Source organism: Pseudochaenichthys georgianus, chromosome 7 (assembly GCF_902827115.2).
Source record: "Pseudochaenichthys georgianus chromosome 7, fPseGeo1.2, whole genome shotgun sequence".
Classification (NCBI taxonomy): domain Eukaryota; kingdom Metazoa; phylum Chordata; class Actinopteri; order Perciformes; family Channichthyidae; genus Pseudochaenichthys; species Pseudochaenichthys georgianus.
This window is the reverse complement of record NC_047509.1, coordinates 24,890,129-24,914,394: the sequence shown is the minus strand read 5'-3', so window position 1 is coordinate 24,914,394 and position 24,266 is coordinate 24,890,129. Positions and strand designations below refer to the sequence as shown.

Here is a 24,266-nt window from a genome sequence, read left to right as displayed (position 1 = left end):
TATAAAAACAAACCAAACATATTAAATTAAGAAATATGTACTATATAATGTGATCAATAATTATTTAAAACAAACTACGTATAACTACCACGAGTAAATGTAAAATGTAAGGAGTTTCAAAATAAAAGTCCTTTGAAATCTCATATTGAAATCCCATATATGAGCTATCAGCCCTGTGTTTAGATAAGAATACAACGAAATCTCTCCCTGATGCAAGACTCATCTCACTGCAGGGTGATAGAAGGACACCCCATCTACTCACCCAGAAAAAATCAGGACATTCTGATGTGGAGTTTCAAAATGGATGGATAGATGGATGGATGGATACTTTATTCATCCCAAGTTGGGAAATTGGGTTGTCACAGCAGCATGGACTCATTGTTCAGAATCAAAATAATCTTTAAATAGAAGAAAAAAAAGAAATAGAATAAATCTGAGCTTCTATAGGCTAAGACTGTCGGGGGACGCATTGCTTCTTCCTTCATCAGAATGTCCTGATTTTTTCTGGGTGAGTAGATGGGGTGTCCTATCACCCTGCAGTGAGATGAGTCTTGGATCAGGGAGAGATTTCGTTTTATTCTTATCTAAACACAGGGCTGATAGCTCATATATGGGATTTCAAAGGTCTTTTATTTTGAAACTCCACATCAGAATGTCCTGATTTTTTCTGGGTGAGTAGATGGGGTGTCCTTCTATCACCCTGCAGTGAGATGAGTCTTGGATCAGGGAGAGATTTCGTTTTATTCTTATCTAAACACAGGGCTGATAGCTCATATATGGGATTTCAAAGGTTTGTTTTTATAGGTGCTTTTGTTATTGACCGAGTAAGCGCTGGGATTTTACCGTAATGCTTCTAATATTCGCGCACCCCAATATCACGTGCGGGCTGGCTTGACTGTTTTCCCAAGTGGAGGCTGGCTTGACCGCAGTTGCAGAATGGCCCGCCCCATACGTGCCACCAGTGGCAGCGCCAGGGTATGAATGGGGTAGGCTACACCCATACCAAGAAATGTGTTAGCCCTACCATGAAAAATGATGTTAAAGTCTGCCAGCTCGCGCGGAGTAAATTGCACCGACAGCAGTTAGTAAGATTGATTTCAGTAGCCACGGTTTTGAAAACTTTTGTCACTTAGTGATCGTCTTCTCAATAGAACATCTTTGATAACGGCGTGGTGTTGTTGCAGGAAGTCCCGACGGAGCATACTTTTGCTGTAGTACAGCCAGGGGTGCACATAACTGGTACACAGGTTATGTGCGTAATCTGAAATGCGTACCGTCACTTGTGTCTCAAAGCGCATTTGCGTACCGACGTACTTGTGAAGCTTTTCCAGAAGGCGGTTAGATCACCGGACGACAGAGTCGGTCTCCGTGTGCACAGACAGGGCTGCTGTTAACGTCGGTCTGTACAACGGAATTGTGCCAAAATTACGCCAACCGGCAGCGGAGGGAGACCCCCCCCTTCACTGGAGAACTGCGCTAAAACAGCTGATCACAACGTTCACACTCTGTGGTCACGAAGTACTCCACTAGCCCCCCCCCCCCCCCCCCCCTCTGTCGACTTTCCTGAAGTACTCCCCCGTTGATAGAAATCAACACGTAATGAATTAAGACCCCACGGTTTGATGATTGATAGGTGTGTGGGTTGTCTTTCATTTTGACATGCAGAGAAATGTTATAATAAACATAGATACTGTATGTTAAATGGATATATCCGCCTTCTTTCATTTATCTTTCCATTCCCACAACAATATACATAAATAAATGGCATATTTTGGACATAGTTCGAATGGTGATTAATCATGATTAATTAATTTTTAAGCTGTGATTAATCTGATTAACATTTTTAATCGTTTGACAGCCCTAATCCTTACATATATTCATGTATTCTTCTCCTGATTGAAATGGTTATTCTGGTTTGTTTTGTGTTCGTACCTTTTAAGTGATTTTATACTTATTTTTATGTTTTGTGAGCAGAGCTGTGTGATTTTATATATCTCTCTGTATAGCACTTTGGTCTGGAGGTTTTAAAGTGCATTATACATAAAGTTGGATTGGATTGGATGGTGGCTGCTAATGCTGGCTCACCTTTGTTTTCTGATAACTAAAGATCCAGACGTTCATGGGGTTTTTAGTAGGATCAGATTTATCTAATGTCCTACTTTCTAAAACAAAAGGGCCCAGTAATCCAAACTTTACTGAAACCACTAAAAGATTCTGTTTTACTGTGTGTTTTGCTCAGCTTGTTTCTCCGCTTGCTTAACATCGAGATGTTTCATAACAAAATGTCAAGATTTAAAAAGTGTATCATTAAATGTGGTTTAAAACTGGATAAAACCTACATTTGTGACATCTTCTAGTAACAACTGATTTATATGGCATATCCTGAGCACGCCTTGTTTACTAAAGGGCCATTTAAAATTCTCAAAACGGTGGTGAACTGTGCCTTCCTGCAGTTGGACACGAGCACACTTTTGATATTGGCACACGTAACCTAGGCATTTCGTTTTTTACCAAACAAATATTTATTACTGTAAAAACCCGGTCACCTGTGTGATAAAAAACAGTTTACATATACTGTGCTTCCTCCTTCTCCTCCTGACCTGTTTAAAGAGCGTGGGAGGACTCACCTGTCATGGTGGGAGCTGTGTTGCTCATCGGAGAGATGTGAGGGTATCCTGGCGGGCCCATCAGAGAGGAAATGCTCTGTCTCGAGTCTATGTACATGTTTCCTGTGGGGAAACAGACAAAAGGGCAATGACTAACTGTCAGATTAGTATCCCGACTTTCACACATGCTATGTGTCTCTGCAGAACACAAGCTGCTGTCTGGTGCACACAGTTTTACTGCCATATTATGCTAAGCCTGAGAAATCCTACAGAATGTGCCGGATCTCCCACTGGTGAAAATATCCCCTCGTCTTCATCGCTCTACTCGGGTTGCCATGAAGCTGACAACATCCATAATTCCCTTGTAAATCTATAATGGGCAAACAATGGCCCAGTGAGGAGAGAGACTGTAATTCAGCTCCCAGCACAGCAGGTGCAGAGATGTTAAACACTCTAAAAAGCTCATGTTAAGATAATGTTTAAGCATTTCTCTTCCACAAAAACTCAGAGGGATATACAGTAGTATTTGAAACTCCTACATTAAATATTTTCTGAGTTTATATCTATCTCTGTACCCGTGCTGATGTGTTGGTGGTGTTGGTTGTGTTGGCCGTGCTGATTGTGCTGGCTGGCCTTGGGGTGCATGGCCCCGTGCGGCTGGGCAGGGTGCTGCGGGGCTCCTGGGGGTGTCGGGTGTTGGACCTGAGGCTGAGGGTGGGTGGCGCCCTGCGGGGGGATGACCCCTGTGGCAGTGAAGAACTGGTTAATGGAGGAACACAGGTCGGACATCTGGGCGGGGTCCAGAGACCAGTTGTTGAGCTCCGCCTGCCGCATGGTCTCCTTCAGACCTGCACACACAGAGGAACACACGTCACATACTTTCCCTCTTACACCTTACCTGTTAGTTAAATACCTTTATAACCCGATAGCGCCTCCTGTTCTTCAGACAGAGACACACCTAAGATTTATTCACCGCCTGCCGACAGATATTTCAAGATCAAATTCATAAGGCTTGTGTTTGGCTGCGACAGAGAGCAGATTCCCGCCTTCTCTGGAGGTGAGCCAGAGACGGCGGAGGATGGCATTACGACGGTGTGATGGAGGTCAAGCGCTGTTGCAGGAGGGGAGAGAGAGAGAGAGAGAGAGAGAGAGAGAGAGAGGAGAGAGAGAGAGAGAGAGAAAGAGAGAGAGAGAGAGAGACCAGTATGTTGCCGACCAGCCGTCTCCATCCATCGTGTGTGGATATTGTCGGCTTTGTGCGCTGACCGTGATAAGAGGCTGTTACTGAGCCGGGGCCTAATTGGATTATTCACATCATACAATTGGGAGGGAGGGAGACAGTGTGTGTGTGTGTGTGTGTGTGTGTGTGTGTGTGTGTGTGTGTGTGTGTGTGTGTGTGTGTGTGTGTGTGTGTGTGTGTGTGTGTGTGTGTGTGTGTGTGTGTGTGTGTGTGTGTGTGTGTGTGTGTGTGTGTGTGTGTGTGTGTGTGTGTGTGTGTGTGTGTGTGTGTGTGTGTGTGTGTGTGTGTGTGTGTGTGAGAGGGGGGAGAGAAACAGAGAGGGCAACCTCTCAGATGCAGGATAATGACTTTTATTAGGCCAGTACTATTACGACGCTGGATGTTAGTATTAGAGTATTGTGCCTCAAGGACGAGTGCATATGAAAGCGTTGAGAGGAATCATAATGGTTTAATCAAAGTAACTGATCGGCATAATAAGCATTTTATCAATTTCTACTGTGTCGAAACAGGCGTCAATAGACAGCTTTATCAATGCTCATTTTGGATGCTGTTCACACTGATGACTCTTAGCGGTGTGTGTGTGTTACGATGTGAGGTGCAGGTGAAAGAACGATACGTGGAGAGAGGGTTTTCTTGCAAAAATAAACAGGCGTTTTATTCTTAGCCTTCCACATTATTCCACAGAAACACAAACTGCATGCCTGGTGCTGCATTCACCAGCAAGGAACAAACACAAAAACGAATGCCCCTTCCCCTCTCTTCCCAACCACATTTATAGGAGACGGCCCGCCTTCCCACTCCAACCGAGCCAATCAGGTCATGGTTCTAAAAGCGGAGTGAAGGCTTAAATACAAAATTAAACACTGTTGTCTACCTTTAATAAAACCCTAAAGGCTTAAGTAAATTCATTATTGCATCGCCATAAATATTATATCTTCAAGAACAACAAGGTCTGCTTAAAACGGATAGTTTTTAACCTAATTGACACTCATAAAATCACACATTTCCTGACCAATCGCGTCCAAGACTCCGCCTAATCATACGGCACATATAAGGAGCACTTTGGAGGCGTGCTCCCCCTTTGAGCACTGGGACAAGATGGCCTCCAGGTCTGAACAAAGGAAATGGTGATTACTTGGTGCTTGTGTGTTTTACAGACTGACAAACGAATTTAGACGCATTTTATTAGTTTGTCTATGTAAACTGTTTTTATAACTTTAACTGAAATAAAGGCAACTCAGAAAAAACATGTACTACCTTTCTTAACAAACAAATAGTTAAGACCAACATGTTAGTGAGGGAGTGTGTGCGCTTCCTCACAGTGTGTTACCTTGAAATGGGGAGAGGTCTACGTCAGCCCAGTTGTAGCTGGTAGCGATGCGGCAGCTCTCTTTCAGCCAGTCCAGGTTTGGGTACCAGTCTGATGACATGCCTAATAATGAGCACACACACACACACTTTAACAAATTTAGCAAATTCGAGATGAAGCAACAAAGAAAAAAGAGAATCATTCTCATTACCAATGAGATCTAGATAACTGTTTTGTCTCATCGTCATTTGGAAATTGTTGAGATCTTCTTCAGCTTCTTACATCTTTTTAAATTGTATGTTTGTCAAAATAACAGTCAAAATTCAAAGATATTTAAATAAAGATTATTGTATATTATACAAATGTATAAACAGAAACAAAACATTTTGAGAAACAGGAACGAGATTTAAACATTTTCCACGATATATCACTTTAGTGATTAATCCGGCATCAATGTTGTTGTCTTTTTCTGATCAATGTGACAGTGTCAAATGATCTGAATCATGTGAACTGAACCAGATGAAAGAGTGGTATGTGTTTTAAGTTCTGCAGTCAACCACAAGGTGGTGTGACTTCACATGAATAAAACCCAGCCACAGCTCTGCTTATGAAAAGAAATGAAAGAAGAAAAGAAAGATGCTTTTTTTTCTCGCCACAAACTAAACAACAATACATTCTGAGACGGTGGATCAAAGACAGAAAGATTGTTTTCATTCATCCTCTGCTTGGTTGAGGGGAATACTAACCTAGATAAATAATGTCTGAAGAGTCCTTTTTTGGCCTGAGAGCTCTGTTGCACAGACACAAAGGAAAAAAAAAACACAAAACAATCTGGAATGTGAGCAGGAAAGCCTAGGTAAAGCTTGGGAGATGCCTGTCTGTATCAGCACAGCCTCATATTATCCAGCGCTCTGGGACCTCAGAGAGGAAACCGAATAATATAAATGCAATGAGTCTGTGCAGAGACAGGCCTATTCGGATTTATTAGCTGAATTGTATTCACACCAATGTGGCTTTGGGAGTCAGGAGAGGTATATCATTGTTTGGGGCATCAATATATATGAAACTGCAAACTATACACTTTGAGGGTTCCTTGAGAAGAATCTGGGAAAAGGTTTGCAGCAGAGGAGAAATCGCTGCGTGAGATGTGAGATATGAACACATACAATTAGAACAGTGGCAAACTATGATTTACAATTCAAGTGTCATGACAGAATCCCACCTATGTTTATAATAAATCCATAGCAAATAGTTATGATTGAGGGCCAAATGGTGCGCCACTTTAAATGTTGCTGAACCAAGGAATTGAGGTATGGCATTATCTCCTTTGTTTGGGAGAGGATGTTCCAGTGTACACTATGGTGAACAAGATCAGCATTGAAAGAGCTTTCCATAGCATTTAGAGAGTTCAAACTGCTGTTACTGTATCCTTTTTAGATACTTCTAGGTATTTAAACACAGCCAGAATCCTTTTTTTGTCTGATAAGTACACTACTAGGAGGGATCCCAAGTCACATATGTTCAGCTCCTACAAAGACATCATATAAACTGCGTGTCACCTGTTGTGGGGCAGGTCTGTCCCGTGTGGGAGAGAGACGGGTGGTGCTGGGAGTGGGCCGGGTGCTGTTGGTGCTGTTGGAGCTGGGTGTGCACCTGGTGCTGGCTGTGGCCGGAGTGTGGGGAGAGGTGCTGCTGCGAGTGGAGAGAGTGGTGCGAGGCCTGGCCGTGGGCGTGTTGGTGGTGGTGGCCCACTCCGTTCCCAGCCCCAGGAGAGTGCTGGTAGGAGCAGGCGGTCCGGGGCGGCTGGGAGGAGTCGCCTGGCATTCCCATCAAACCTGCCAGAAGAAACATCACAGGTGAGAATAACAAACATGAAAACTTTGAAAACAATAGGCCGCTTCTTTGTTTTCAGACAATTCAGCTACAGTGTTAGGCCATGGTTGTGTTCGAAACTATATATAATATTAAAAAAGTTGGATTTAATATAGTTAATTATTCTCACAAATAGACAGTTTATAAACAATCAATTAGGGTTGCCTATAAAGACATGGATGATCATTAAGTTTGGCCACGAGTGCGTGCACCTTCATCATAAACTTAACTCTTTTCCTCAAAGGTGGGGTAGGAAAGTTTCAGAAACCGGCTCGAGTGCACTAAAATTTGAAAGTACACAGCCGAAAAGAATCCGCCCCTTCCTTCAGACTTCCTTACAGAGCACCTCCTCCAACACACATGAACGCGCACATGACGTCAGCAGACTGGTGAAAGTGGCCGCCTGTTGCTGGCGAGTCATTGAAGTACTGCTGCAATGCACGCCCAATGACGGCACGCCCAATGAGGGCACGCCCAATGAGGGCACGCCCAATGAGGGCACGCCCAATGCGTGCACGAGATGGAAGGCTGACAGACAGGGCGGCAGGATTGGTTGTACTTTTTACATTATCACGGCTTCCACAGATGACATTTTTGTATGGATTTTTTGTCAAAGCACTTAAGATATTCATTGCTATCGGGATGTTAAGAGCATTCCATGGAATATAAGAAAAAGTGTATCTCGAGCCGGTTTCTGAAACTTACCTACCCCACCTTTAAGTGCATTTATTGTCCTTTGACGAGATGATTTTGACTTTTCCTTTATCTAATGTTTCATTGTTTATCGCTGAAAGACTGACCTCTTTAAAGATCAGCAGAGTGAGACACAGGTACTTTAGTTTATCCTTTTCTGACCAACAAATCAAAAATGAAATCCATGTGCGTACGGAGCACTGAGCGTATCCTAGCAGGGGAGTTTTCCACTCCCGCCTGTGGGAGTCGTTACGCTTTACGTGCCTTTAAAAGTATATCTTATTCCAATTCCTTTATTCTCACTGCCATGTGTCGGCTCAATGCTTTCTGAAAAATGCTTTATAGACATTTTTTGTTCTGTTTGTAAGTCATTGCAGGTTTTTTACTGCATTAGTTTCGTTTCACATTCCTAATGTATTGCACTGTATGGGTGTTGGGAGGGTTTTTGGGGTCCTAGAGGGACAAGTTGATTTTAATGTGACAAAAGGGAGAGAAGACTCTGGTTAAAGCTTGGTTGTAAAATAAAGTATTTTTTTTTTGCAGGCTTTTTTTTTTTTATATATATATTTGGTCTCCATTATTGTGCTGTAATTTATGAGGATGAATATTGAGCCGAGTCATTTATATTTTGCTGTGTGGTCTTGGACTGACAGTGGTTTTTCACAATGAGCTTTTCTGTCTTTGTGACTCAAATGTTCCAATGCCACTGGACATCGTTTCCTGTTAAGCCTCACACTTAGAAAACCCTTTCAAGGATCTACTGAATCCGTTGTCTTCTCCACTTTCCGTCTAGGTGTCGGTGTCACATCGTTTCTTCCATCCATCTTCTCCCGCTTATCCGTGGTCGGGTCGCGGGGGTAGCAGTTCCAGCAGAGAGCCCCAAACATCCTTTTCCCTGGCGACATCAACCAGCTCTGACTGGGGGATCCCAAGGCGCTCCCACGCCAGCGAAGAGATATAATCCCTCCACCTGGTCCTAGGTCTACCCCTTGGTCTCTTCCCAGCTGGACGTGCCTGGAACACCTCCCTACGGAGGCGCCCAGGTGGCATCCTAACTAGGTGCCCGAACCACCTCAACTGGCTCCTTTCGACGCGAAGGAGGAGCAGCTCAACTCTGAGTCCCTCCCTGATGACCGAACTTCTCACCTTATCCCTAAGGGAGACACCAGCCACCCTGCGGAGAAAACCCATCTCGGCCGCTTGTATCCGCGATCTCGTTCTTTCGGTCATGACCCATCCTTCATGACTAGAGCTGCGTACCTGGACTCACATTCAGGTTCAGGTCCGGACTCAAGTCCAGAGGTTCAGGTTCGGACTTATAAGTCCGGACCTGAACCCATGGCTTGTGTCAAGTTGTGTGAATAAAGTGAACTTATTGTGAGCTAATTATCAATTGAAAATTAACTCGTAATCAACTCAAATTCAAACTCGTCAGGTTTATTGTGCTCCCTTCCAACTTGTGTCTACATTTCTCTACAAAGTACAAATGTAAAAAAAAAACTTTTTGCCACTTAGTCTAAAAATGACTTATGACAGCAACTACATTGTGAACTACTACAAAGTTCAAACATTTATTTCATTTACCAAACTAAAGTAACCAAACAGTCCCTGAGCTGACTGAGCCTTAATCCCTAAAACGTTGCTGAAAGGTAGAGTAGACTATACGCATTACACTGTTACACACCTACTGCTACACTGTAGTGACTGTACAGTCAGAGTGTACTGTACTGTCTGTACACCATGTCTTCTCTACAACTCTACATGTGTACATTATACAGTACATACTACATACATAGTGATGTACATACATACTGTTAGAAATTAAAATCAATGTTGATATGGTGTAATTTTGAATTAAATACACTATTTAATTTAAATCAGTTTTATTCTGAAAAAACCAGAAGTTCACACTATTAACTTAATACTTTTATTCTGAAAATTCTTCACTTCCTGTTAGCATTAGCATGTGGCGAAATGCTACGTTTGCAAACCGTGAATCGAAGGTGAAATGACATGTGATGTTGAACACTGTGCACACTGGGATTAGCACTCATTTATTGACGCTGAATAACGTTCATCAGGGAATGTTTAAATAACCACAGACAGCAGAATATACGTAGGCCTAAATGCTAGTTTTTTTGCGAGTCCAAGTACCGGTTCCCGACGTTCCGGTTTTAACCGGACTTGAACCGAAACTTTTTACAAGTCCAGTACCGGTTCGGGATACCGGTACGCAGCACTCTTTACGGCCCGTCCACACAGCGGCGTGCGCTGACGCTTGCCGGCGGGCGTGTCTGAAACTCGACCAACAACCAATCACATGAATCTCCCGCCCCTGACACACAAGCAGCGATTTGATTGGCTAGAGCTTGTACTGGCATATGATTTGATTGGCTGACGCTTTTGCAGCGAGCCACGCCAGCTACGCTCCGCGTCGCTTCCCACGATGCATTTCGGCTAAAAGTGACGTCACCCCATTCAAAGTGAATGGTGAAGCTTCAACGCACGCCGCTGTGTGGACGGGCCGTCATGACCATAGGTGAGGGTAGGAACGAAAATGGCCCGGTAGACAGAAAGCTTTGCCTTCTGGCTCAGCTCCCTTTTCGTCACAACGGTGCGGTAAAGCGACTGCAGTGCTGCTCCGATTCTCCGGCCCATCTCACGCTCCATTGTTCCCTCACTCGAGAACAAGACCCCGAGATACTTGAACTCCTTCACTTGGGCAGTGATGTACCTGAACGCGTTCAATGAACGATCGTTCATGAACGCGTTCATATTTTGGGCGAACGTGAACTGAACGTACTGTATTTCCGCTAGATGAACGTAATTGAGAACGCGTTCATTCTCAGCGCTGTATAACGGCGTTCAAACGTGCGTTCATTCTCAGCACTGTATTATAACGGCGTTCAAAAGTGTGCCAGATTTCATATGCCTTTCAGCCGAAAACCCAGTTAAAACACACCGTAAACAGGCTTCAAAATAATGCGGAAAACCACCCAATCTGGCAACAGCAAGCTGCCTGTGACGCGTACGCGCCTGTCACCCCTGGCTGTCGCACTAAAATATAAATATACTAAATATATCAGACTCCTCACAACAAACAATGTGGAACCGCGGAACCGGCGAGCATTGAATGAATGAATGAATGAATGAATTAGTATGGACGAAGCCGAGAGCAGCTGCAGCAGCACTCGCTCAGAGTGAGACTCTACGGCAGGGGTGGGGAACCTCCGGCCTCCGGCCGTATACGGCCCGCGAGACAATTTTGTACGGCCCTCGAGGTAATTTATAAACACACGCAAAAAATAAAAAAATGAAAGAAATCTAGACCGCAAAAAAATTAAACAAGCGAGTACCTGTTTTTCCTGGCCAAGGTCAGGGTCCTTGAACACAACACGAGCCTAACGTGTCATCACGTGGTATATGTCTCGACTGACAGGGGTGCAGTTCTGACGGAGAGCACCAGAACGCCACTCCAGCACTTCAGAAATTGCAGTACCGATAAGTCCGTACACATGCCACAGTTTCTGCGTGTCTGTGTCTTTAGTTGTAAGCCCAGTGGCGATCTGCTCATCTGTCATACTATAATAACTGTGTTGTTGTCATTAGCATCTGGTTAGCTAGCTATGCTAACGAATATAAGAAGCTTTGTCTACAACCAGTGAGGTAAAGGCACATCTTTATATGATCATTATAGTTATAAAAAAAATAAGAGAATAAAGTAAACAGGTATAAAATACTATAAGACAGTTATTAATAAAGAAGAATACAGTTTGAAAGGGTAGTGATTTGTCAAATATCCATAAATTAAAAGAAAATCTGCTTACAGTTGTGTTTGGGTGTTGAGAGATGTGTCCATAGATCTCCTAATGTTGCTCTCAAAGTGCAACACATCTTGCCAGGGGAGCATGCCCCCCGGACCCCCCTAGAGGAGGTTAGGTCCCCCCCACTTAAACCATGTTCACATGGATAGGAAACTAAATACATTTGCACACATCTTGTGTCCATAAATTATCTTTCTGTTTAGGTGGTCACGCCACACCCTGCACGTGCATGCATACGCGAGTCATGGTGAGATATCTGGATTAGGAGGTTGCTTTTTCTTTGCACAGAATGAAATGAATGAGCTGTGATTTTAGTTTTTTTAAGCAGAGGTCAATAACTTGTACGGCCCTCTGAGGATATTGTAAAAATTGAAATGGCCCATTAACATCGTACAGGAGACAAATAATAGCTCGCAGCAACGTATTGAAAAAAGAACTATGAACTATAAATTAGTTCATTTTTGAAACCATGAACTTTAGTTCAAAATGTTGAATTATGAACTATGAACTGAACTAGTTCATTTTAAAATATGTGAACTGTGAACTGAACTAGTTCATGTAGAAAGTGAACTTTCCCAACACTGCACTTGGGGTATATTGTTTCTTACCAACTAGTATTCTCACTGTCTTGTTTTTTCCGCGAGTGCCCCCCTGACCACAAATTGAAGGGACCTTGTCAGAGGGTGAACACAGGCAGCAGTTACGGAGCTCAACAGAGCGCATCAATCTCCTCGGTTCCTGAACGGACGTGGATGTGTTTCGTGGAGGAGAAATCGGGAGAGCGAAGGTGATAAGGGGGGGGGGGGGGGGGGGGGGAAGGAGGCCTGGTGACCTGAACGCTTTAGGAAGCAATTAGCAAGATGCTTCACAAACTTTAAAACCCTTCTAATTAGCTGCTATCAAAGCTGCGGAGCCTCTTGCTCTGCTCCACTGCAGATGTTTCCAGTTCTTTTTTCCTCCTTCTGTTGAATCTTCCTCTTAATTGCCTTTACTCATTTGACTGAACGAGCCATAAAATGCAGATATGCGGAACAACAGATTGTTTGTTTATTAAAATACAATAGAGTAGGAGTAGAGTGTGATGGAGGTTAATACTGGAATGCTTTGACGCCAATGGAAGCCATGTTAAATACATTCCATTTCATTAGAAGCTTGACAGTTAATTATGTGCATGAAGCCTGACATAAAACGTTTACAAGTTTTCATTTTTTTCTGCAAACACATGTGTCAATTAAGATGTTGGACATGCACACATGAACAGATACACACTAATCCACACCCACCTTGCTGTGAGAAGGACTGCTCAAAGACACACTTGTAAAGACTGCGGAAAGAAGCGCTGAGGTCCTCGAAGTCCGAGAAACAGAGCGGCTTGTCCCGCGACTCGGGGACGGGCAAACCGTACTGGGGCTGGGTGGGAGGGGGGGGAGGCGGGTGTACGGGCTGCTGGAGACTCAAGGACTGGGACGAAGGCTCCGAGTGGCTGCTCACCTTCAGAAATACAGACAGAGGGGAGAGAAAACAGACGGGCAGAGGTTTAGAAATACAAATCAATGAGGGTATTGGTTTGAGAAAAACACACATCAAACGCTGAATTCACATTGCAGTTCAAAGTGTAAAGATTGTGGTCAGACCAGCATCAGCACTGCATCTAAAAAACACATCCCATGCACTTCAATGAGACCAATATGGCAACAGCGGTCATATTATTGGAGTCAAAAAATGCAACACCAAGAATGAAGCAACTAGTTGTGTGCACAATCCTGGTACTTCTGGGGTTTTTAGCAGTTATTGTAACAGAAATACACACATTGTAATTAAATATCACAAGAGAGGCAGTTCTTTGTGCCTGTAGCCATCAGGCTGAACAATCAAGGGTTAACCATGTAACCCATCAAAAATAACCTGCACCTAACATTAATAATATTGGCACCGTATGCACAACCTTTACCCACTCTGGTACCTGCACATTTAAATATGTATATTTACCATGCTAACAAATCTGTATGTACCGGATCAAAATGTAGTTCACGTTATTATTGTCATTTCTATTCATACTGTTAATACATGTTTATTCTTATTTAATTTGTTCATATTTTATTGTACTGCCTGATTATATTCCATGTTTGCTATCTGTGTTTCTTTCTTATTCTGTTGCTGCTATGACAACTGCATTTCCCTATGGGGATCAATATAGGTCCATCTTATGTTATCTTATTACACAAAAGTGTGGATATTAGGTACAGTGACTATGATAAGCAGAAGCAACTCTTACACTAGGTATAATAATGACAAACACCAAACAACCTAAAAGCAGCTGTTTGGGTAATGCATTAAAACAAATCAGCACAGGTAGACACGGACTGACAGTGAGCTCACAACTCCAACAGAGATTTACAACATTTAATGAACATCAACATATACTGTTTTTAAAATCCCTGAGAAACACTGGAATAATAATAGAGGAGGCTGTGGTGGCAGGGGTTAAACTGCTGAAGGCAGGTAGCGGCACGATAGCCTGGTATGCAGATTTAATGAGCGGCAAATGTTTAGATGTATGGTGTTGAGACAGGACAAGGACATATTCAGTAGGATTGGAAGATGAGACTATAACAAAGTCTGTGCCTGTCTAAGCTAAATTGAGGCTCAAAATTATATATTATACCAAATACAGTATATATAATAAAGATTGTAAGATTAATAGAACAATGATTACACGAAAAATCCGCTGAGTTGTCACAGTGTTATATAAAACTGTGCAGTGTTTGGTATTTAAAAAGTATCTTGAAGAGGCCTCTATGCATTGCAGTGGGCTGCTGCCTGTTAGTCACTGCACAGGGCAGCACAATGTTCCTCGTAGGTGAAACTAAATTAAGAAACCTGAATTTCATTTGGGAGAGCTGCACTCTGAAATAGATAAAGAGTTACATTCAATAATGATCACAATTACTTTCAAGAAATGCAATTTATTTTCCAATTGTGCCATTCAAATTAAAATGTTCACATTAATTCTTCCTACAAATCATTTTTTTTTTTATTCAATATGATAAACATACCAAATTCAATTAAAAAGGAAATCTTTTGCTGGCACGGGTTTCTTTTCATATGAACACACAAAAACAAAATCCACTGCTTAAATTTTCCTTCTCATATTGTGAATGCAGCCTGTCGTCCTCTACCCTCAATCATCGCATCCCAGCTGTCATCCTCCTCACCATCCGCCCGGCAAACACAAGCAATTTGCTGTGATCAGTGTGCCTCCGCAAATATAAGCCAACTTAGCATGACACATCCTCCACACATCTACCTCCACCCAGCAATGGCCGCCTCTCCATCAGCTCTCTGTCTTTGAGGTCTCCGCCAGTGATGCCACCAGTAATCACGTCAGTTGAACTAACCCTGATCCCCCCCGTACCACACTGCAGATGAGGCCTGGAGCGGAGGAGGAGGAGATGGTGGGAGGAGGAAAACAAAAGATGGCCTCTAGAAATGAGAGGTTAACGAGATGAGATTGCGCTGACCTTTGCTAATGCAGGTGGGAGGTGAGCGGGGGAAAGTGATTGATGGTAAAAGGTGAGCAGCTGTGACAAGGGAAAAATAATGAAGAGTTGGAGGTTTTTTAAGCGCTCCTGTAATTTCGGACCAAATGTTTGTGAGACTGGCCTTTGATATTGTATTGTATTTGGTTTGAAGGGACGGACAAAAACATATTGATAAACACGACAAATGCACCACAAGTCCTTCAGAAGTTCCCATAATTACATGAAGGAAAAAAATAAAAATGAATAGCCACAATGAGATTAAGCTGTTGAGTAATATGGTCAAAAAAGGTTAAATAAAAGGATATACACGTTTAAAAAAAAAAAGAAGCTATTTTCTTCTAAGGGAATTGCCTGTTCTTTTGTTTTGTTGTTCTGTCTTTGAATTTTTTTATTGAAGTATTCCAGTAAGGCATGTTGCATGTTTTAATTTGATTGTATTTACTTGTTTAAAATGAAATGTGTTTTAGGTCGACTTCTACAATCAGGAAGATCAGGAGAAACAAGATGGAAAAGTTATTGTTCAGCAGCCAATTTGCATCTTAACTTGGGTGACATTTTACATTTAAAGGTCAGATAACTGTTTTTGTTGTTATATCAGCTGGTGATAATAATTTCTTGTTTCTATCAAATATGCTGTTTTAAATCTCTCAACATGTGACAGTTTAGTTCATGACAGAAGAGGTGTCAAGTCAAGTTCCTCCTTCATACAGTAGAAAGACAACTTATCATCATGTCACACACACACTGCTTGAGACTAAGTAATTTGAAGGACCTTGTCTCATAAAGGACGAGGAATCCTTTAAACAGCCAGTGTAAATCTTGCCAAATATGTCTCAGTGTATCAGTGAACTGCCAAGTCTGCAATTTACTTTACACCGGCCAAGACTGTAGGGTGAGTGAGTGAGAGAGGGTGAGTGTGTGTGACTTTGTTTCAAATTCTAGTGGTCAGGCATCATTTATATGCATCAGAGATGATAAAGGGGAGCTGTCGAGACAAAGGGATGACTGGATGTTTCCTGTTGTTTTATTTGTGCTCTAATGCAGCTACTTCTATCAAAGCAAAGCAGCATTTCCTAAAGGTTCAGCATTTAAATGTGCTGGTCGACCCTTAGGGGTGTCAGGGGCTGCTAGCGGTATCGATAGTCATCTGCAAAACAAAAATTCAATTCACAAGCTAAATAATGCAAATGTCTATGCATATAAAGCAACTGTGAAGAGGCAATCTACACTTTTGCAATTGCAGTTGAAGCAAAAATACATGAAGTTTTGATAAAAATCTCTATGGCTTTTGTTCTGAGAGGTTAAATAAATGTCTATTTGGAAAACAGGGAGTTATATTCTTTCTTGTAACTACTCGTTTGACTCCATAGAATAGACAAACAATAAGAATGTGTCTATTCATGCCATCTGTACACCTGAATGGACATTACACCAACATTAAAATGTCATCCAAGCATTGCAAAAGCCAACTGAAAATGTATTTGCTTGCAAAGAATGAGCATGAGACAGGAAATGAGCGTTTAAGCAGCTGGTTATCACCTCCTCAGCCTGCTCAGGGTACAGCAGACACCTTCTGTACTGAGAGTGTCTGCACCGGTGACCCAATCCTCCAGATAATGACAGAATCAAGGGACCAGAAGAACATATAGTACAAATTATTTGAAATGCTGCTGGTTTAAGATATAGCAATTCTAGATCCGTTTTTAATAGCAGGATTAAATGAAATGCTATTAACAAGAGTCTGAGGCAGCATCAGATCAGCTGTCTTCCCCGTGCAGAAGGACTTAAGGAAAAGAGAAATGAAGGAGCTCTCACTAGACTTTCACCTCAAATAAAGAAAAGGTCTTACTGGTGTGTAGCCGTGTACGTTGCTGCCGCTGCTGACAGCGGTTGTCAGGTTGTTGAGGTTGACGGACGCCATACTCTGCTCAGAGAGGCTGTTGCTCAGGCTGCCCAGACTCCCTGGACTCTCACTGCCCTCTGCCTCAGGGTTGTACAGTGCTACCTAAACACACACACACACACACACACACACACACACACACACACACACACACACACACACACACACACACACACACACACACACACACACACACACACACACACACACACACACACACCCACACACACACACACACACACACACACACACACACACACACACACACACACACACACACACACACACACACACACACACACACACACACACACACACACACACACACACACACACACACACACACACACCACACACACACACACACACACACACACACACACACACACACACACACACACACACACACACACACACACACACACACACACACACACACACACACACACACACACACACACACACACACACACACACACACACACACCATGTAAAAACAACATTAAGGAAATCCATGGGCCAAAATGTCGAAGCAATACCCCATATTAACTCTTTTAAAGGCAGTTATTCATGAGTTTATTGCTCCTCTTTCCCCACTTTAGTACTCTCGCTTGTTTTGTCCCCTTGCAAATCCAGTCTGAAGTGAACACTGTCCACCTCAACACGTTACCTACGCACCATTAACTTATGGGACAACTCGTGAGGAAATATGGAAATTAAAGTGCTGGTATATAATAAGTGGTCCTGCTACTACAAAACATCACAGAATGTAAACTAATGATGATTTTCTTTTCTTCCCTGAACATGGTGATTATGATTAAATGTCATGACCCAGAAACCACTGGGTCACTTCAGAAATTACTTTATTGTCTGAGAGTTTGGCACCGATGGAGACACGAGTTGCGCTTCAGAGGAAGTGTACTGTGTATTATCTTGTGGTGACAGATCACAAAGCCTTTAAAAGAAATGCCTCAGGATTATGTTGAATCATGTTTCTCTTGTTTTGTTTGAATGTCAGTACTTGTGAAGCAGAGCGCCAGTGTTACCTCCAGGCTATATTTAATTGTACATACACAAGTGAAATTATAGCCTTCGGGTGAGACAACAGTAAAGGATCTCTGGGGTGGTGCTCTACCCTGTAGAGCATCTTGTAGCTGAAAACAAAGAAGTGTTTTCTGTTTCCTCAAATGTTAATCCTGAACCTTTTTTTGTTCTGGTGTATTTGGTGACATCTCAGTGAACCTGTAATTCTTCTTGCTGTGTTACTGTACCAACAAGAAAAATAATTGTGTGTTTTACTTTGAACATTAGTAGTTTATATACATGCATAAGGAAAGAAAAGGGAAACTGGCAATGACCAGGCATTCACCTTTGAAATTCTTTTTTTCTTCTTAGACTTTCAGTTACTGCAAATTAACAAACTCAAGTAAAAAGATCTCTGAAAGTAATTAATGACTAGAACAACCCTCAAGGTAAATATATCTGTTATTCTAAGCTCTTGAATCATCTTATAGGAATGTATTTTTCAAAAGCACAGGTCCTCTCCAAAGCAAACTGAATATAGTGAGCCAATGTGAGTGAAGCACCGAAGCACTGCTGTGCCTGCAGGACACCGCCTGTCTGGATGTGGGTGGAAATCATTGACGTTGGCATCATTACCATTAAGGTCCTCCTCTCCCTGCTCTGAATCATTTGTTCAAAAATGCATGGTGACGACTAAGACGAGTCAAGTTGTAATCCTCTCTTCAGAAAAAACTGAATTACTTTAGAACAACAGGTTTCTTGTTGTGACACACCAAACTGTACGGAGAAACATGAACTACTTGATGCTGATTTCCTCCGCTGTTAATGATTTTGTTTTCTGTTGTCACATTTTTAAGACGTCCAGAAAACTGGAGAAACTTTAACAGAGTTTCTTATGTTTTAAAATGTTGTTCAAACTATGTTGGTGCAAAATGTGTTGGTACCAGCTATGTGTTTGGGTTCACAACTATGTAGGTAACTTAATCCACAGCACTTCAGTGGTTAGTTTGGATGAAGTAGTAACTTTTAAAGTTCCAATTATATCAATCTATTAAAGGTGGGGTAGGTAATTTTGGAGAAACCAGCTCGAGTGCGCTAGAATTTGAAAATACAGAACCGGAACAAATCTGCCACTTCCTTACAGAGCCCCTCCTCCAACACACACAAACGCGCACATGACCAATGAGGGCACGAGATAAGTTTGTGCTGACAGGCAGGTAGGCCATCCAGTTATTTTAGCCAGGCCGGCTAAAATGATTGGTCGTGCTTTTTACAGTACTATGGCTTCCACAGATGACATTTTTTTGTTTAGAGTTAAAGTTTGATGTAAAGGGTCTAAGAAATGTCAAAAATAATTGACAAATACCTACTACTATCCAAGTGTCCACATTATCACAGAACAGGAACCAGACAGTAAATACTATTTTTAGTGGATTCATTATGATACATTGGTTGTAAAAATTACATTAAGTTAATACAATTGTGTGTATATATCATTTTGTATAATATTGTTGAATTACCAATTGAATTGTTAATTGAAATGTTAATAATCTGTGATAAGTGTTGCATATTGACAACTGCTGGAAAGTATGAGTCAAGACATGTGAAAAGAGCAGAATGGAAAACTGGAACAAGTCGTCAAGTCCTGACCTTAACATCACGTCCAGACCAAACACGCAAGAGCTATGGGAGCTGCTGCTGTGGGACAAATGTGTCTTTGGTTGGGGTCAGACATAGAGGTCACGTACCACACAGTCATTCTGAGAGTGTGTGTGGCCGATCAGACAGGAGTCAGAGGTCCCAGCCGCCGCTTGATCTCTGACCCTCAAACAGACAGTCACACCCAGCTTTAAAGTCTGTGTGTGTGTGTGTGCGCGTGCGCGTGCGTGTGTCATTGCATAAGGTTGTGTGAAAGTGATTGTAAAAAAGAAAAAAAACAGATCTGTCTGCTGCTGCTCTCTTTCCAATGCGCTCATTTCCAGTTAGTAATAATTACAGCCTTCGACACATTCTTCTCAGCTTCAAGTACAAATGACTATATCTTCTTGAATGATTAATTTGTTAAAAATCATATCAATTACACATTGAGAAATTAATATTCATTACTTAGCATCATCTTTCTGAGCTTGTTCATCTATTTTAAAAGTTCTGTATGTGATTTTGAATCAATCGGCATGCCAACAACGTAACACTTACAGAGTTGCCGTGCCGTACCTTGTTGGTGACAGCGTTAATGGCCAGAGTGGGGGACGCCCCCCCCGACATAATGCAGTCCATCCTCAGAGAGTCTGACTCCAGGCTGTATGGAGTCGATGCCTGGAAGTAGAGGGCAGAGGACTGAGAACAAGGGTGGACACACCAAATGATGGATCACCAACAGTAGGACTTTTCATTTTGAAGTAGAAAAGAGCAGGTGTGAACAACCCAAGAATGTAAAAGTAAGGAAGAAGTAGTTGTGCACAGATTCATATCGACTGAAATGTTAATACTCTTCTTTCTGTAATAAAAGCATAAGGAATACAAGATTTCACAGATTGGTTATATGCAGTGTTCAGTGACAGTAAAAGGGAGGAAGGCAATTTAATGTGACAAGGTTATGAGAAATTACTGAACGCTCCAAGTTCATGATTCTGCACTGAGCCTCCTGAATCAGTGCCGCGCCTCAGGCTACAACTACGTGAACTAGTCGAGTCGCACTTTAAATTGCCAGACACTAAAACAGCATGAAACGTGAACACATCACTTGCACTTGATAAGAAATCAACCCATCCCCATGCATTATTCAAGTATCAAATGTATTCAGCAGCAGTGTATGTGCTGCTGTCCTCATATAGAGCTAAAGTCGGGTTAACTCAGTGTGGGGATACAAGGAACTATTCAAAGATCGATGAGGGGCTAAATTGAAGGTCGCAGAATGGGGGAAAATAACAATAAGGACAGTATTTTTTCTCCATGTCTGACTCCTTTCAGGGTTCAAGACGGCTTGCCTGCCTTTCCCAAACTGCTTACAGTAAGAGGATTGGTTGGTAACAATGCAATCTTTAATTTATGATAAACTCCCAGTGAAACGGGTTGTCGGTTCCCTGGTGGAGGCACTTAAAAAGAAGACAACAGAGAGGTGAGCAGAGGAGTGAGGAAGGCTTGTGGAAGAAGGGGAGAGAAAGGGAAGAATAGGTAGAGATAATTGAGTGTTGACGGACAGGCAGACAGAGAGGCATACAGGAAATGAAAGGGAGTGATTATGCCGAGGGCACCGGAGACGCAACTACTAAACTAAGTGTACGCTGGCTGTCTACACATTTACACAATGCATTTATGCAGCCGACGTTTAGCCCCGCTGCCAACTTCAAATCTTTTCAATTGCACAGCCCCTGTCATCAGGAGACTTGAAAGACTTTGACTGTGTAGCCTAGGTGCAACAAAACCCCAATGAAAACACAAGTGCATATTTAGCCTACCTTCTTTTTTTTCTGTTTGACGGAAGCACTGCTATAAATCTTAGCACTTAAAACCTCCCTGTTTCTCCTTAGCCCATGTGACAGCCCACAGTGAGTCTGCCAGCAGTGCAAGTGAGGCGTAAGAAAAGGGGTCGAAGGGCCCCTCCATGTAAGACAAGATGACAAGGCTCTGAATTAATTAATGTTTGTAATAAAAATTAAAAAAATGGTGAAGAAAATATGTCTAACGGCAGCCCCGGGGCCTTCTGTGGTAATTAACTGGAACACAAGCCTAGCATACCCTTCCTCCTCCCCCTCTTACTTCTTCCCTTCCTCCCCCATGATTTTCCCTCTCTGCTCGCTCTACCTTGATTTCCTTCCGTGTCTTTTCCTTTACACTTCTTCCTATTGTTCCCCTTTTTCTATCCTCCCCTATCCTCCCCTCTTTCTCTCGCTTTTACCTCAATTCTTCCTCCAATGAGAAACTGTGATTGTGCACTTTGCCGCTCCACGCCTGCCTGCATTCCCTGGAGAAGAGAAGGCAGCTAAAGCAGCAGTACAAGCAGGGAGAGAGAGACAGTGGCAGAGAAACAGACGCACAGAAAGATAATGATCAAGATACACAAACAGTGACGGAGACGCAGGAGGAGAAAAGAGGGAGAAATGACCAGCTGTGCTGCACCATGATGAAAGACTGCAGGTTTTTAATGTATCAACCAACAGTTATGTGTACATTCAGAAGAAACCTCATTGGGTTCTCAGCTGGATACATAGAGTGTAAGAACAGGAGGCTCTCTGCGTGCTGGAATTAAAACTCCCATTTGAATAAGTTGCTCGACCTTGGCTGAAGAAGGGTGTCGTGTTACATAAAGCCTGCTGTTAATATCGGATATTATCAAGTTATCAATCGTTATCACTTTTCATGATCTGCAGAAAATGCTAACATTGCAGGTGAAATATCAAATCCTAAAGCTTCATTAACATTTTAGAGATAAGATTGAATCAAAGTCTTGATGAGCTGCTAACCAGCTGCACCATTTCTTCTTTTTTGTTTAATCAATGATATTTAATGCCGCGATACAATTGTGTTGTCTAAATTCATAATAACCAGCACGTACTATCTTTCTCATGTGAAATATTTTGACGGAATATCATTTGAATGTTACATTTCTTTCTCACACTTTGCACTAATGTTATCAATTAAATGAGAAATGTAAATTTCAATACATTTGACAAGTATTTAGTTCACATAGGAGCAACCAAAACAAACAACCATGTGTTTGATGTTATATTTATTAATCAAATGACCAAAAAACATACTTTATCGTAATAGATGGTGTTATCAGTATAATTAATGATCTAATATAGATTGGTGCACATACTGTATCATGCAGATGGGAGACAGAGGGGAAGCAGGAGCTGCAACACACCATGGAGCTCACTGCTCTGTGTTGCTGATTGAAAGTGCATTCTGCCGGGTTACAAACATTCACAGCCTCGACTGCTGTCAATCAATCTACAGTACCAAAACCCATTTTCATCTGTTCTGTAGCTTGTTCCTGTTGTTTCTGTGGCATAGTAAAAACTGGAAATCCAAGAGCCACAGATGTAACTTCTATATACAAAACATGACCATGATCTTGTCAAAGTGGTTATCGTATGGCATGTGATATAGAAATTGGCACATGTGCTGGATATGGGTTTTTTCTATCAGACACAGGCACGTTTTCTAGCTTTCTCCAGTGGGAGAGGTCCAGTAATAAGCAGGTCAATATCAATCTCAAGGCACAAAGCAAACCTGATGTCAAAGATAACCCCGTCCGTTCAAACCAGCCAAAATTGATACAAAAGATATAATAGAATGATAATTACAGAATCCTATTCAAACTCTGACCAAATTGTTTTCGGGTATGATAGACAACTGAGGACCTGCGAAACAAGCACAGTGTGCAGCAAGTGGGATGCATTTGTAGCAAAGGCAGGCAGGAAGCTGTAGATGATATGTTGTTCCTTTTGGGCTTTTTTCTTGGTACTGCTGATAAAACATAATCCCAAACTATTTTTTAACAATGATGCAGAATCACCATGTGCAAGAAACGACTCAAAATGTGTCATCAAGCCAAACAGAATCAAGAGCTTGGATATGGACTCTTTACATTACATCTTGACATGCGCCTTTGCCTGCAGGTGTATCCTGTTAAGAATGAAATCATGGAAAAGGAAAAAGATTGGAGGTCTCTTAACTCTTAAATTAACTTCTGTTTTACTTTTTCCGACTTCCACTTTTATATTAATGCAGGCTCAGGCACGGTTATGAACTCTGACCCTTGAAACTTTCTCTCAATTTGTCCTCCAGAGATATGTATGGTCAAATGAAGTAATCTCGATTTCATTTTGTTTCGACACCAACATATCTGTAGCATCTCCAGTGACCTGAGCAGCTCTTTCTCAATTTATATTTGTTCTGATCATGTGCCTTTTTACACGGCTACATCATGTGACACAGTTTCTTCCCCTCCACTACCGGCCTCTTAAAAAAGGCCCGGCCCCCCCTACAGACACTTTACCTCAGCCACAACGTAGACTATGCATTACATTAATGCACACAATGTTCAAATACTGCTTACTGCACATATTTTATATTCTATAATTCACTGCATTCTATTTCCCCTTTAAATTACTGCTTTATTTTATTGCCATCTAACTATATTTTTAGTACAGTGTCCTTAAACATTTGTTGTTTTATATTTTATGTTGCACCATGACATCAAGTCAAATTCCTCGTATGTGTGAACCTACCTGGTAATAAACCCGTTT

General features: G+C 42.1%; 1 protein-coding gene across 6 annotated transcripts in view; it reads right to left on the bottom strand.

The window, feature by feature from the left end:
- LOC117450175 (forkhead box protein J3-like) overlaps positions 1 to 24,266 on the bottom strand; it is a 58,245-nt gene that overhangs the window by 2,635 nt on the left and 31,344 nt on the right. For 2 of the 6 annotated variants that reach the window (XM_034088255.2, XM_034088257.2), the window contains exons 6-13: positions 21,911 to 21,976; positions 20,209 to 20,328; positions 16,936 to 17,091; positions 12,828 to 13,035; positions 6,715 to 6,990; positions 5,177 to 5,278; positions 3,182 to 3,454; positions 2,628 to 2,729 (exon numbers count right to left, since the gene is read on the bottom strand). In XM_034088255.2, coding sequence (XP_033944146.1) covers positions 2,628 to 2,729; positions 3,182 to 3,454; positions 5,177 to 5,278; positions 6,715 to 6,990; positions 12,828 to 13,035; positions 16,936 to 17,091; positions 20,209 to 20,328; positions 21,911 to 21,976 — 1,303 coding nt within the window. The remainder of the gene's footprint in view (positions 1 to 2,627; positions 2,730 to 3,181; positions 3,455 to 5,176; positions 5,279 to 6,714; positions 6,991 to 12,827; positions 13,036 to 16,935; positions 17,092 to 20,208; positions 20,329 to 21,910; positions 21,977 to 24,266) is intronic. The other 4 variants (XM_034088258.2, XM_034088259.2, XM_034088260.2 and 1 more) reach the window with 4 other exon arrangements.